The following is a 12,133-nucleotide window of genomic DNA, read 5'->3' on the forward strand; positions in this document are numbered from 1 at the left end:
AGGAGCCACCTGAAGTAAGCTGTGCGCCGCTGGAGCCCACATCCCACACTCCTACCCCAGTTACCTCCCTCCTGCACCCCAAGCCCCTACCCTAGCCCTGAGCATCCCTGCATCCAAACACTGTCCCAGAGCCTGTACCTAGACCCCCCCCCCCCCCCGAACCTCAGTTGGCTGCCCCAGGCTTACCTCTGAGCCCCTCTCACACTCCAGATCCCTTAATCCAAGACCAGCCCTCTGCCTCAGACCAGGAGCGGCCCTAGACTGGCTGCCAGCAACTGGCGCCCTAGGCGAACCATGCAATTGGCGCCTCCACCTCCAAACCCCTCAACGATATTGCGCCACCATTTGGCGCCCCATTTAACTTGGCGCCCTAAGTGACCGCCTAGTTCGCCTATATGGACGGGCCGCCCCTGCCTCAGACTAGTGAAAGTGAGGGAGGATGGAGTGAGCAGGGGGCGGGGCTCACAGAAGGGGCACGAAGGAGGCGGGGCAAAGGTATATGGGTGTGACAGAGATCTTGGATTGCACTTAAATTCAAAAAAAGTGATCTCGTGCTTAAAAAGGTTGGAGACCACTGGATTAGGCCCAGAATATCACAATTCCTGGTTGGAAATTTTTTCCATGCACCCACTGCTGCTACACACACGCAACACATGCTCACACACGCACACACAAAAAGTCAAGGAGGGTCACACACGAGCTTCTAAAGAATCCTTGTGTGGTTGTCATAAGGGACTACCTTGTATGTGTACATTTCCCCCTTAAAATTATATTTCAGTCCTATTGATTTTGTGAATCTCAAAGCATGTTAGCCAAAACGTGAAAGACATTTTCATCTAGAGGCAGTAAATTCTTATAATTTATTCTGGGATTGTCTAAACCTAATTTCCAGATAGAGCTACAAGCAAAACTTGAATGTAATATTTCATCTATCCTGTCTTCCAAGCCCTCCCTGAACAACACTAGCAAAATAACTTGACAGCTCAAAAGTCAATAATGGGAAATGCATGTTTAAAATAATAACTTCAGTAGCAAACAAATATCTTGCTTTTTCATGGCCACAGAATTAATCACTGACAATAAACATGTGGTTTGTAATAACTGAGAGAAATGCAATGAAACGCAGCCCAAATGCTATACAATGCACATTTCTGTAATATAAATTGTTGGCTTTGCATTCATAGTATGCAGCCGCAACGGTTGCCAAAGCTATGCTTAGAGGAGTGGCGGGGATTTTTCATATACATTTTCTTCTTAGTTAGATTTTTTGCTTTCACTGGGTTTCTCAGAATTGGAATATGATTAGATTTAAGTTTACAAATGTAAATCCTTAATCAAGCTGAGATCAGAAGTCATTAATAAACACCTCGGCGTGGAGGTTGTTTCCTTCATACAATCTCAGAGAGGTAGAGCTGTGTTAGTCTGTAACTTTAAAAACACCGAATTGTCCTGTGGCACCTTAGAGACTAGTCAAACTAAACAAAATCATGAGCTTTTGTGAGCCAAACCCACTTCATCTGATAAACTCTCTCAACTATATGGTAGATTAGGACTTGACGATGTATCTGTGAACTGACCGATTGTTCTATTTGCATAGTCAACCACTAAAGAGGAAGGTGGATGGTTTCATTGGTTTATGTTCTCTCTCACATTTTAAAATTCTGGATTTAGTTTTAAGTTTTGAGCGTAATATAGTTTGGTGCATTGGCCAATGGCTCAATCACTATTCATAAACTTGGCTTGGCTCTAGCCATTCATCTTGTCCGATGCTTTGCGTGGGAACCGTCGCCCAAAATACTATCACTTAACGGCCTCACCCTGGCAAGCCAGTAATGGAAATATACTGGCCCACAGACTCTGTTTGCCCTTTGCCATCTAGATGGAAACAAGGATTTTTTTTAACGTACCCATGAAAAAAATGACTCACTCGTGAGTCTGTGGACGAGAAGAATTTTACAAGGCTGTTGAAAACAATGTATTAGTGGTAGAAAGATCAGGAGATGTGAAGAGGCAAGAAATAAAAAACTTGCTTTCAGGTGGTTTCTAAGTTAATCAAGCAGAGAGATACAACCTATTTCCAATGACAGGTACTATAGACGGGCCCATACGTGGCAGGGTGTGTGTGCGAAGGGTGTGAAAGCACCTCCCCTGGTCCTCCATGGTCCCCCAAGGGGCTGATTCTGGCTGGCCGGGGGAAGGCAGGAGTGGCGAATTGCTCCAGCCTTCTTCCCCAGTGCTTTGGCCAGCCAGGGAAGGCTGGGGCTGATTTCCCCACCACCAGGAACGAGGTCGGGGGCGGGGCCCCTGGGGGAGGAGGGTGGGAAATCATCCCCAGCTTCTCCCTCCCCCCCCCCCCAGCTGGAGGCACGCTTACTTGGGGGACCATAAGGGGGTAAACTTGCGGTCCACATTTACAAAAAAAGCACCCATCCATAGAAGTTCCTGCCTACAGGCCTGATAGAAAAGACATTTCAGAGGGGCAGCTGTGTTAGTCTGTTTCAGCAAAAACAGTGGGGAGTTCTGGAGCACCTTAAAGACCAACATTTATTGGGAGAAGAATATACAGAGAAGAAAGTTCTTGTACCGACAGCAGGGAGGTTATATAGAGAGACAAGGAGATGGTCCAGTGTCTCCCGGGGGTTTTCACACTTCCAAACAGATCAACTCTGGAGTTCAACTCTGGAGTTCTATACTGCACCTCTCTTCCGCAAAAGCTTATACAAATGAAGCGCAGATTAGCATATTGCTGCGCTGCATTTGCATAATTAATTAGGGACCGTTTTTTGTGCAAGAGGCTTTTGCGCAAAAAGGAGCTGTGTAGAGGGCTCCTTTTTGTGCAAAAAACCTCTCTTGCTCAAGAGCCATTCTTCCTAATTTTTTTCAGGCGTTTCAGATCCATGTCTCTCCAAATGATCACAAATAAACGCAAAAGGGTTTGCAGAAATGGTTGTCTGCCTGAGCATGACCATTTGGAAACTGAATCTGATCCATAGACAGCCTGTTTTCTACAATAGGAAATTCCAGATATAGAGTGATAATTTGACCCTTTTGCCTGATTGGCTGGTCACCGTATGCCCAGCAAAAGAAAAACTACAGAGAAAAAAAATAAAAGGTGGTTAAATTATTGTGAACTAATCCTCATGAATGGGTTATTTGAATGATCCATTATTTAGTATTTCATGACCCTAGTTTCAGGCCTAGCATGTTTTTTGTTTTGTTGATGTTGATATTGATTAGTAGAGCCCTGCGAGGATACAAAATGGATTGACAACTGATGGGGTTTTGATAAATGTTAGCCAGTTGGGGCTTTGGTTGACAATCACAAAACTGCTGGGGGTCTGGGTTTCATTTTAGCCTAATTTCCCAAATGTAAGGTGAATCAGAGAATTGGTTCTGATTTTTGTGGGTCCCAGTTGGATCATTCCCTCCTCATGAATGAAATGCTAATTTTTGCATCTGTCTTTCACACTTCCAAACAGATCAATTTTGGAGCTCCAAGGGGTTTTTACTGAAAATAACATATCAGTTTAGAGCAGAAATTTCCTGAGCTTATAGAAAGAAATTATTATTGGATAATGTAGCCAATTGTCTTGCAAATGCAAGATATGATGCCCCTGACTGATACACAAATTATATAAATTGCATTACTCTGGGCTTGTAAACTGCTATGGAAATTTGTGACAATAGGCATCTTATTTTCTATGATAATAAAAACTGTTCTCCTTCAATGCACTCAGAATTTTACACACACTAGGCAAATAGTGTATCTTTGAGACATACACCCTCTACTGGGCAAAAAAAGAAAGCTGAAAAGGCTTTTCTGCAGCAGTGAGGGACTCGATGACGTTTAATACTTTTTGTAATGGCACCTAGAGGGTTTGTTTTTTTTCCTTTTGCCCAAAATGTGCAAAAATGATGCTTTCTTTTACATATCATTTAAGATAAAAAGTCACCAAAAATTTCGAAGGGGGCACCCGGATTTGAACCAGGGACCTCTTGATCTGCAGTCAAATGCTCTACCACTGAGCTATACCCCCGATGATGAACAGCAGCTCTCTAGGACGCTTTTTGAGAGCGATGCAACAATCTACTGGCAAAGAATGTGTTGTGTATTGTGTGTGTCAGTCATGCACTGCCAAAAGAGAGCGGCATGTGAATATTAAGTGTGTGAGCTTTTCATCGTGAGAAGGGAAGTGTGTGTGTTTGGGTGAGAAGTGTGTGTTAGATTTTTATAAAGGGATGTGTCTGGAGTGTGACTGTGTGCAGCTGCTAAGTGAGGCTTTGGTGTGAAGTGTGTTTAGGTGGGGCTGATTGTACACTGTGTGGTGTGTTGGAGTGTGCTGGGATGAGGAGTCATATGGTATGTGTGTGTCTATATCTGGAGATGTATTCATTGTGTGCGTAATGTGGGTGAGTTGTAGTGTAGGGTGTATCTGAGTGCCACTGTATGTGGAGCTGTTGTGTGTGTGTGTGTGGGGGGGGGGTGATTTTGGAGGGTGTGCGTGTGTGACTATTTGGAGATGCATGTATGTGAGGGAGACTGTGAGAGGAGGTGTCCCATGTGTGAGAGTGTGTGTCTGACTGTGCCCCTACATGTGTGGTGTGTGTTTGGATGAGGAATGCGGGGACTGTAGGTGGAGATGGGGTGGTGTGTGTGATAGGTGGTGGTGTGCTTGTGTGAGGGGTATGGCGATATGCTTTGATGCATGGTGCGCGCGGGGGGTATGAGTGTGTGGTGATGTGTGTGTAAAAGGGGTGTGTCTGAGTGTGTCTGTGGGGGGATGTGCATGAGACTGTGTGGTACGTGCATACTGAGTGTGTGTCTGTGTGTAGTTGTAGGCTGGGGTGTGTAGATATGAGAATGGCAGTGTGGTGTGTGCATGCTGAGTGTGTGTGTGGAGCTGTGGGTTGGGGTGTGTAGATATGAGAATGGCAGAGTGGTGTGTGCATGCCAAGTGTGTGTGTGTGGAATTGTGGGTTGGGGTGTATAGATATGAGAATGGCAGTGTGCATGCCGAGTGTATGTGTGTGTATGTGGAGATGTGGTTTGGGGTGTGTATATGATGAGTGTGTCGGTGTGGGCAGTGGAGATGTGTGGGGGGAGTGTGTAGCTATGGGAATGGCGGTGTGGTGTGTGCATGCTGAATGTGTGTGTGTGTGTAGTTGTAGGCTGGGGTGTGTAGATATGAGAATGGCAGTGTGGTGTGTGCATGCCGAGTGTGTGTGTGTGGAATTGTGGGTTGGGGTGTATAGATATGAGAATGGCATTGTGGAGTGTGCATGCCGAGTGTGTGTGTGTGGAATTGTGGGTTGGGGTGTATAGATATGAGAATGGCATTGTGGAGTGTGCATGCCGAGTGTGTGTGTGTGTGTGTGTGTGTGTGGAGTTGTAGGCTGGGGTGTGTAGATATGAGAATGGCAGTGTGGAGTGTGCATGCCGAGTGTGTGTGTGTGTGTGTGTGTGTGGAGTTGTGGTTTGGGGTGTGTATATAATGAGTGTGTCGGTGTGTGCAGTGGCGGTGTGTGTGGGGTGTGTAGCTATGGGAATGGCAGTGTGGTGTGTGCATGCTGAGTGTGTGGAGTTGTGGGTTGGGGTTGGGGTGTGTAGCTATGGGAATGGTGGTGTGGTGTGTGCATGCCGAGTGTGTGTGTGGAGTTGTGGGTTGGGGTTGGGGTGTGTGTGTGTGTGGAGTTGTGGGTTGGGGTGTGTATATGATGAGTGTGTCGGTGTGTGCAGTGGCGGTGTGTGGGGGGGTGTAGCTATGGGAATGGCAGTGTGGTGTGTGCATGCTGAGTGTGTGGAGTTGTGGGCTGGGGTTGGGGTGTGTGTGTGTGTGTGGAGTTGTGGGTTGGGGTGTGTGTGTGTCTGCGCAGGGTGTGTGTGGATCCGCAGCACTGTGTGTGTGTGTGTGTGCGCGAACAAGCAGCCGCGTGTGCCCGCCGGCCCCCCCCTCCCCGCGCGCCCCCGCGGCCCCCCTCCCGCCGCCGCGCGCGCCCCGCCGGCCCCTCCCCCCCGCGCGCCCCCGCGGCCCCGCCCCGGGTTTATTAGGGCGCCGCGGCGGAGGCGGAGGCAGAGCCCGCTGCAGCCGCCCGGGGAGACGCGCGGAGCCGGCCATGAACCCCAACTGCGCCCGCTGCGGCAAGATCGTCTACCCCACCGAGAAGGTGAACTGCCTGGACAAGGTGAGCGGCCGGGGGGATGCTCTTGGGGGGGGGCTGTAGGATTTTGGGGGGTCTAGGTCTTTGGGGGCGCAGGGCGTCTGGGGACTCGGGGTGGTGAATGCGGGGGATTTGGGGGAGCAGCGGGAGGGGTGCAACTTGCACCGTGCAAAGATGTTGCACTCCAGAGCGTGTTACTATTGCAACCCCCCCTTTCTTATCGCCCCAGGTCCACGCCCCGTCCCCCGCCCCTGGGATGCTACCTTTCCCTTTCGCTTTAGGGCACCGGAGATTGTGCTCAACTTTCTGCCGAGTCTGTGGGTGTCTCTTAAAAAGTCAGGCTCCAGCCCTGCTCGCTGGGCTCTTCTCGGAAGAACAAGTTCAGAGTTGGATACAAAAACACCTTCCTGGCCCCTCTGTGACACTCCCCAAGGGCTGACTCCGGCCCTGGGATTTACTGAATCCGACTCTTTTCCAGGCAAACTCTTGCCAGACTGTTTGAAGGTCAGAGGAGTTAGTTTGGAAATGACACACTGAATTAAAGCAACTTTGTTCATTAGGCTCTCCTAAGAGCCGGCTTGAAAAAGCAAATGCAGGCAGCATGCAATCGCCGATTGCTGGGGTTTTGTAATGTTTTTAGTCAATTCTGAGCACCAAGGCAATTAGCGAAGGAAATCGTAGCCACTCTTCTGGGGTTTTTTCTTCTTCTTGTGTTGGGAGTGAAGCTGGGTGTCTAAACAAATAAAATGGAAAGAAACAGTTAATGTTTCCCCTTGAAGTTGAGAACCCCTCATCTGTTTTAAGTTAAAGGGGTTTTTCATTCTTGTGTTCCAACTGATATGTCTGGACTGCACCAGATTTACATCTCTTATCTATAGATTCTGGCATGGCTCTCCTCTCCACGGTATCTGAATACTTTGTTTTTTAGTTACAAAATCAACAGTGGTGCTGTAGCACCTTAGAGATTAACCCCCCAAAATTATATAGATAATATCATGAGCTTCTGTGTGCACAACCCATGTCTTCAGATGACAAATATAGAGCAAGATTTCAAAATGCTCCAACATAATCCTGGCCTATAGCACAGGATTCCTTATTTATTGCTCCTAGTGCCTCTAGGACTTTGAAAGAATGAAATGCAATATTTCTCAGGGTTTTTTTAAATAAGCAAAATTCAGTTTTAAAATCTTACTGTCTGGCAACCAGCAATAGAGACTTTTGTTCCTTTGCAGTCTACATGATGGTGGGTACAGACTAGGGTAGCACTTAATAAGGAAAATTGACTGAACTAATGTCTTTCTTTCCCCCCCCCCCAGCCAGTCAGCCAGCCACAAGCTCTGCCCTTATTTTTTCTTCCAGCCTTCAAAGTGAGAAAAATAGCAAAGATCAGAGAAAGTAAATCTATTCCCTCTAATGCCTTCCTCAGGAAAGAGGTTTCTGCTATGGTGTAGAATTATTTCCTTTTACAGGAATGATCTTTCAGCACTGAGAGAATTAACCTGCCTTGACAAAATATGTGGATACTGATAAAGAAGCGTTAGTTTTATATAGACTTTATTTTGTTTTGGAAAGACCTGATTGCAATACAGACTTGTGGTGATGGGTTCTGTGTGTATCAGCCTAGGGCTGGCAAGCTGGGTAAATCTTGAATACTGGCATCTGTTTGTCACTGCCCCAGAAAAGTCTTCCATCAGTCCTCCTTGTGGCTAAGCTTCCCTGTGCTTTTCTCCACCCTCTTTTCCACCCACCACATCCCGGCCAGGGTCCTGGGATGACCAGTTTAGGCAGGAAGGAGAGAGCTGACTTCTCGCTACAGCATTCCTGAGTCACAATGGACCCTGTTGCTCACATTTTTAACACATGATGTTGCAGTTGGCCGATTTCATGAATCATTCTTTTTCAAGCTGAACTAAATAACTTTCCTGTCCCAAACCCCCTTCCTTCCCATTGTGTTGGGTCTTAATTGGGTTGTGACCACATCTTCTTCTAGACTTAAAGATCCAGTGCAAGAATAGTTGTGATCCCTGCTGGAGTTGTAGCTACAAGGCAAGAAGGAAATTGTTTTTCATTCCTTCTGCTGTGCAGCCTGCATCCATGGGTGCAGGTTTGGCTTAGTGGATGCTGTTTTCCTCTGAGCTGGCAGTTGCAAATTCCCAAGCCTGCCCAACGAATGCTGACCTTCATGTAGGGTGTTCTAGCAGGATCTATGCTGATCTTTTTAATGCTGCCTCTCTGTGCTTGATGTAAGCTGAAATCTGCAACAAACATCAACCGCTCACTTCTATTCTTTTCCCCACCCCCTCGTTCATGGACTCCTATCAGCTCTCCAGATATAGTGTCGGGTGAGGTGGCTGCAACTTCCGTTGTGGGAACGATCTGTCCTGTGCCACTCGTAAGGGGAGCAAGTGTGGCATGGTCTAGCAGTTGTGGCTGCCATCGCTAAGTTAATAAACCCACCAAAAAACTGGCGTCGGGTGACTTCATGGTTCTGACTTTTTTTTTTTTGCTTTCATTCCATTTGCACACTCAGTGACGATTGTTTCAAACCGTCTGCGGTGGGGTGTGTGGTCTCTGCAGTAGTCTCACAGGGACATACTAATGCTTTATTGCAGCTTTAGTAAGGGCTAATGATGCTAGTGGTGGTGCTATATACTCAGCTGTGCTTAGGCCGCTATATAGCCGCTTGCCCTTGTCAGGGCTGCCAATGCAGGGGGGCAAAGAGGATAGTTGCCCTCAGACTCAGCAGTTTTCAAAAAGGCCTGGGTCTCTGGGTCCTTTGAGTTGCTGATGGAGCCCCATGGGCCACAGTCCGGGTGGTGCTGGCTGACCTCAGTCCCCGCCCCTTTCTGTGGTCCCTGGAGCCCAGCCGCTCCCCGTCCTGCATAGGGCCTGTCAACAACACCACCAGCATAGTTCCCGCTAAGGTGCCCGTGCCTGCATGGCCATGCACAACAAATTCTTCCCCCACCCACCTCCTCTGGAGAGTCGCCCACAGCAGGCGGCTGCTCTGGAGGGCAGGGCTGGCTGAGGCAAGGTGGTGAGGGAGCCACTGGGGTGGGAGGCCAGGACCTGCCATGGCCATGTAGCTGGGGCCGCCATGTGGCGGGGGCCAGCAACGGGACCTGCAGCATGACAGAGGGTGTCTACTCTGGCGGCTAGGAATGGGACATGCCACCTGGCTGGGAGGCTGCAGGTCTGCTCCGGGGAACGTGTGTTAATAAATTGGGTGCCATGGTGACCCACCTCCAGCCCAGCCCACGTGACCTCCATATTGGTGCACAAGCCAAAACTCAGTCCGCTCATGGTTGGAAAATCTTAGAGGGAACACTGATCCCCAGCCTGGCTAACTGACTTGAGTGGATGCTTCTTCTCAAGGCGTGTTCTAGGGCAGGCAAGCAGAACTGCTTGGTTCCCCAACAGTCTACGAACTAGCAAATTGCAGTAGTCCTCCTGAGGATCCAGGCACAACCTGCTTGGGATGCAGCTGGCTGTGTCGTGGCGCGCGCTGTATCATGCAGCTACAGCCAGAATCTGCTCTGCCATGATGACCAAGGGGGTTGGAGGATGTCACGGGAATACAGCTGCTTTTGTGGGACTCCTCTCCTGTTCAGCTAGCTGGCAAGGGGTCGCTTTGCTGAGAACCTAGCGATATCTGCCTGGCATAGGTGACCCATGCGGTGCTGCTGTCTCCACCCACTTTCCATGCTAGCGTAAGCTCTTTGGGTTGTTTAAGACCACCCAGATGCCTCCTCCTGCAGTGGGGTATTGTAGCAGTGCCCATGGCAAACAGCACTAGGTTGCAATCGGTTTGAGGTGACAGTGGCTGGGGAAACACCCCAAATGCAGCTATAGAAAAGCTGGGTACCTACCGCTGATGCGTGCTGTGCTAGGCTGCCTCTTGGCTGGGTGATAGCACCAGCCAGGAGGGAGTTCAACAGCCAGAAGGGATGGAGAAGGCTGAGCATTCCTCGGAGAGGAGGATCAGTTTATCTGCCAGCTTGGCTCCAAAGATTTGTGGCATGATCTCCAAGGTATTTATGATCCCCCGCTAGCCTGGTAGTGGAGTGCCTTGCAAGCCTGAGGCTAGGCCTAGCAACAGCTCTGTGAAAGTAGGCCTGTTTTTCCTTCCCTCCTCCCCCCACGGTATGGGTGGGGAACAGAAGCACAAAGATAAGGCTAGAGGCGGGGTTGGGGAATCTCCGGCACGGGCTGGATGCAGCCCCTGGCTTGCCTGGATCTGGCCCCCAAGGCTCAGGTCCCACTCAGTACTGGGGAGCCTGTGCTGGTGCTCCAGCCCCCCTGCTGCTCCCCCATGGGGCTGAAGCCCACAGTCTACTAGGCTGAGGCCCCCCCCAGGCTCTGGTGTGAGACCCTCTCCACCTTCTCCTTCTCAGTTGGGGGCCATGTCACTTGTGTGTGGCCCCAGACTGATCGGTGTGTGTGTTCGTGTTCTTCTTCTGTGGTTCAGTGGTCCCTGACCCAAAAAGTTCCCCATTCCTGGGCTAGAGCCTTAAAGGTATGCACATAGGTATGGGGGTGGTGGTGGTAAAAGTACCTAAATATCCTTAACTCTGCCCTTCAGCCATTTGTCCAAGGACACACAGGGAGCCTGGTGGCAGGGAATTACACCTAGTTGTCCAAGCCTTGCATCTTGACCACTACATCATCTATGCTCTTGGGGTTTGTTTTTTAAGGATGGAGGAAAACGTGTCCGGGGTGTGGGAAGACCAAGGTTTTAGCTGAATCAAGGCTAACCATGGCCAAGGGCAAGGAGCCAAAGTCAAGAGGGATAAACCTGACCGGCTGCTAAAGAAAGCCCCCTTCCACTTGGTGGTGAAAACTTGTGGGGGAATTATGACATGGATATGCATGGGGACAGGGCCGGATTATGGCATGGGCTAGCTGGGCACCAACCTATGGGGGGGGGGAACAACCTAATGGCAGCTATAAGGAGCACTGTGTGCCCCTTACAGCTGCCATCACGCGCCCAGCTCCCAGTGGCCACCCTGCAGTGGCCGCCTGGGGTGGGGGCCACGTTAACCCCCACGGTGCCGGCCAGCAGCGCCCTAACCCATGCGGCCACGGGACTCTGCATGGCTAGGCTCAGCCCGACCCGGGCGGCCCTGGGTTGCGCACCAGCGGCGGGGGCCGGACACATGTGTCCTGCTGCCGCCAGCCCCGCGCACCCTCCCCCACGCACCGGGCGGGAGCGGGGCCGTGCATGCGTCCTCCCCCAACTTGGGGCACAATTAAACTGTCTGCCCGGGGTGCCGGAATGGCTCGGTCCAGCCCTGCGTGGGGAAAGGACAAAGAGGTTGCTCTAGGTAACTGAAGTGAGGCCGCTACCCTCTGCTCCAGCTGAGTCATCCTCGCTCTTTTGCTGGGCTGCAGCTGTGTTGATACACCAGGGCGTGGTGTCCACAGGCAGGTAATGCTGCCTCCGTCCTGGTCTGCACATGGTTCCTCTCGAAAACACTTCGCCTGTTGTGCTGGACCAGCGGGGCTTGGGGGGAGTTCAGAAGCTTAATGCTAGCACCCCAGCAGAGCAGCAAATTCAGCAGCTGTCCATGCTGAGCTTGCAGATTTTTATCTGGCGTTGGGAGTTGAGCTATGTAGATTAGCAGTGACTTGTAGCATAGGGTTGTTTCTTAAAGATTCTTGCATGATGGGCTGTCGAAATTGTTGGATCTCTCTCAAACATGTTACTCCACTAGGTTTTCAAGTGTCTCCCCTTTAGCCCCCTGTGTGGGGGGCGGGGAGGGAGGAGGGTGATCTGACCCTGGAATGAAGCTTGTGCTAGCCTGGGTGGGGTTAGCTCTGGGGTGGCTTTTAACTTCCTGCCCTACCTGCAAAGTCTCTGGGCAGCTCCCCTTCGGGTGACCAGCACGCTGAGCACTTGTGGCTGTTTCTAGGAGCCCCGCTGGGTGGCGGGGCCGCAGGCGTTGGTTTCAAGGTTACCATAGGAGGGGGGGGG

General features: G+C 50.3%; 1 protein-coding gene and 1 non-coding gene across 2 annotated transcripts in view; one reads left to right on the forward strand and one right to left on the reverse strand.

Moving 5' to 3' along the window:
* Positions 1-3,965: 3,965 nt before the first annotated feature.
* Positions 3,966-4,037, reverse strand: TRNAC-GCA (transfer RNA cysteine (anticodon GCA)). The gene has a single exon. It is a non-coding gene; the product is annotated as a tRNA-Cys (tRNA).
* Positions 4,038-6,025: 1,988 nt separating this feature from the next.
* Positions 6,026-12,133, forward strand: part of LASP1 (LIM and SH3 protein 1) — a 62,906-nt gene continuing 56,798 nt past the window's right edge. The window contains exon 1 of the mRNA XM_075911465.2: positions 6,026-6,183. Within this exon, the coding sequence (XP_075767580.1) occupies positions 6,115-6,183 (69 nt within the window). The 5' untranslated portion in view covers positions 6,026-6,114. The remainder of the gene's footprint in view (positions 6,184-12,133) is intronic.

The sequence above is a fragment of the Pelodiscus sinensis genome, chromosome 29, assembly GCF_052426305.1.
Source record: "Pelodiscus sinensis isolate ZL-2025 chromosome 29, ASM5242630v1, whole genome shotgun sequence".
NCBI classification, from domain to species: domain Eukaryota; kingdom Metazoa; phylum Chordata; order Testudines; family Trionychidae; genus Pelodiscus; species Pelodiscus sinensis.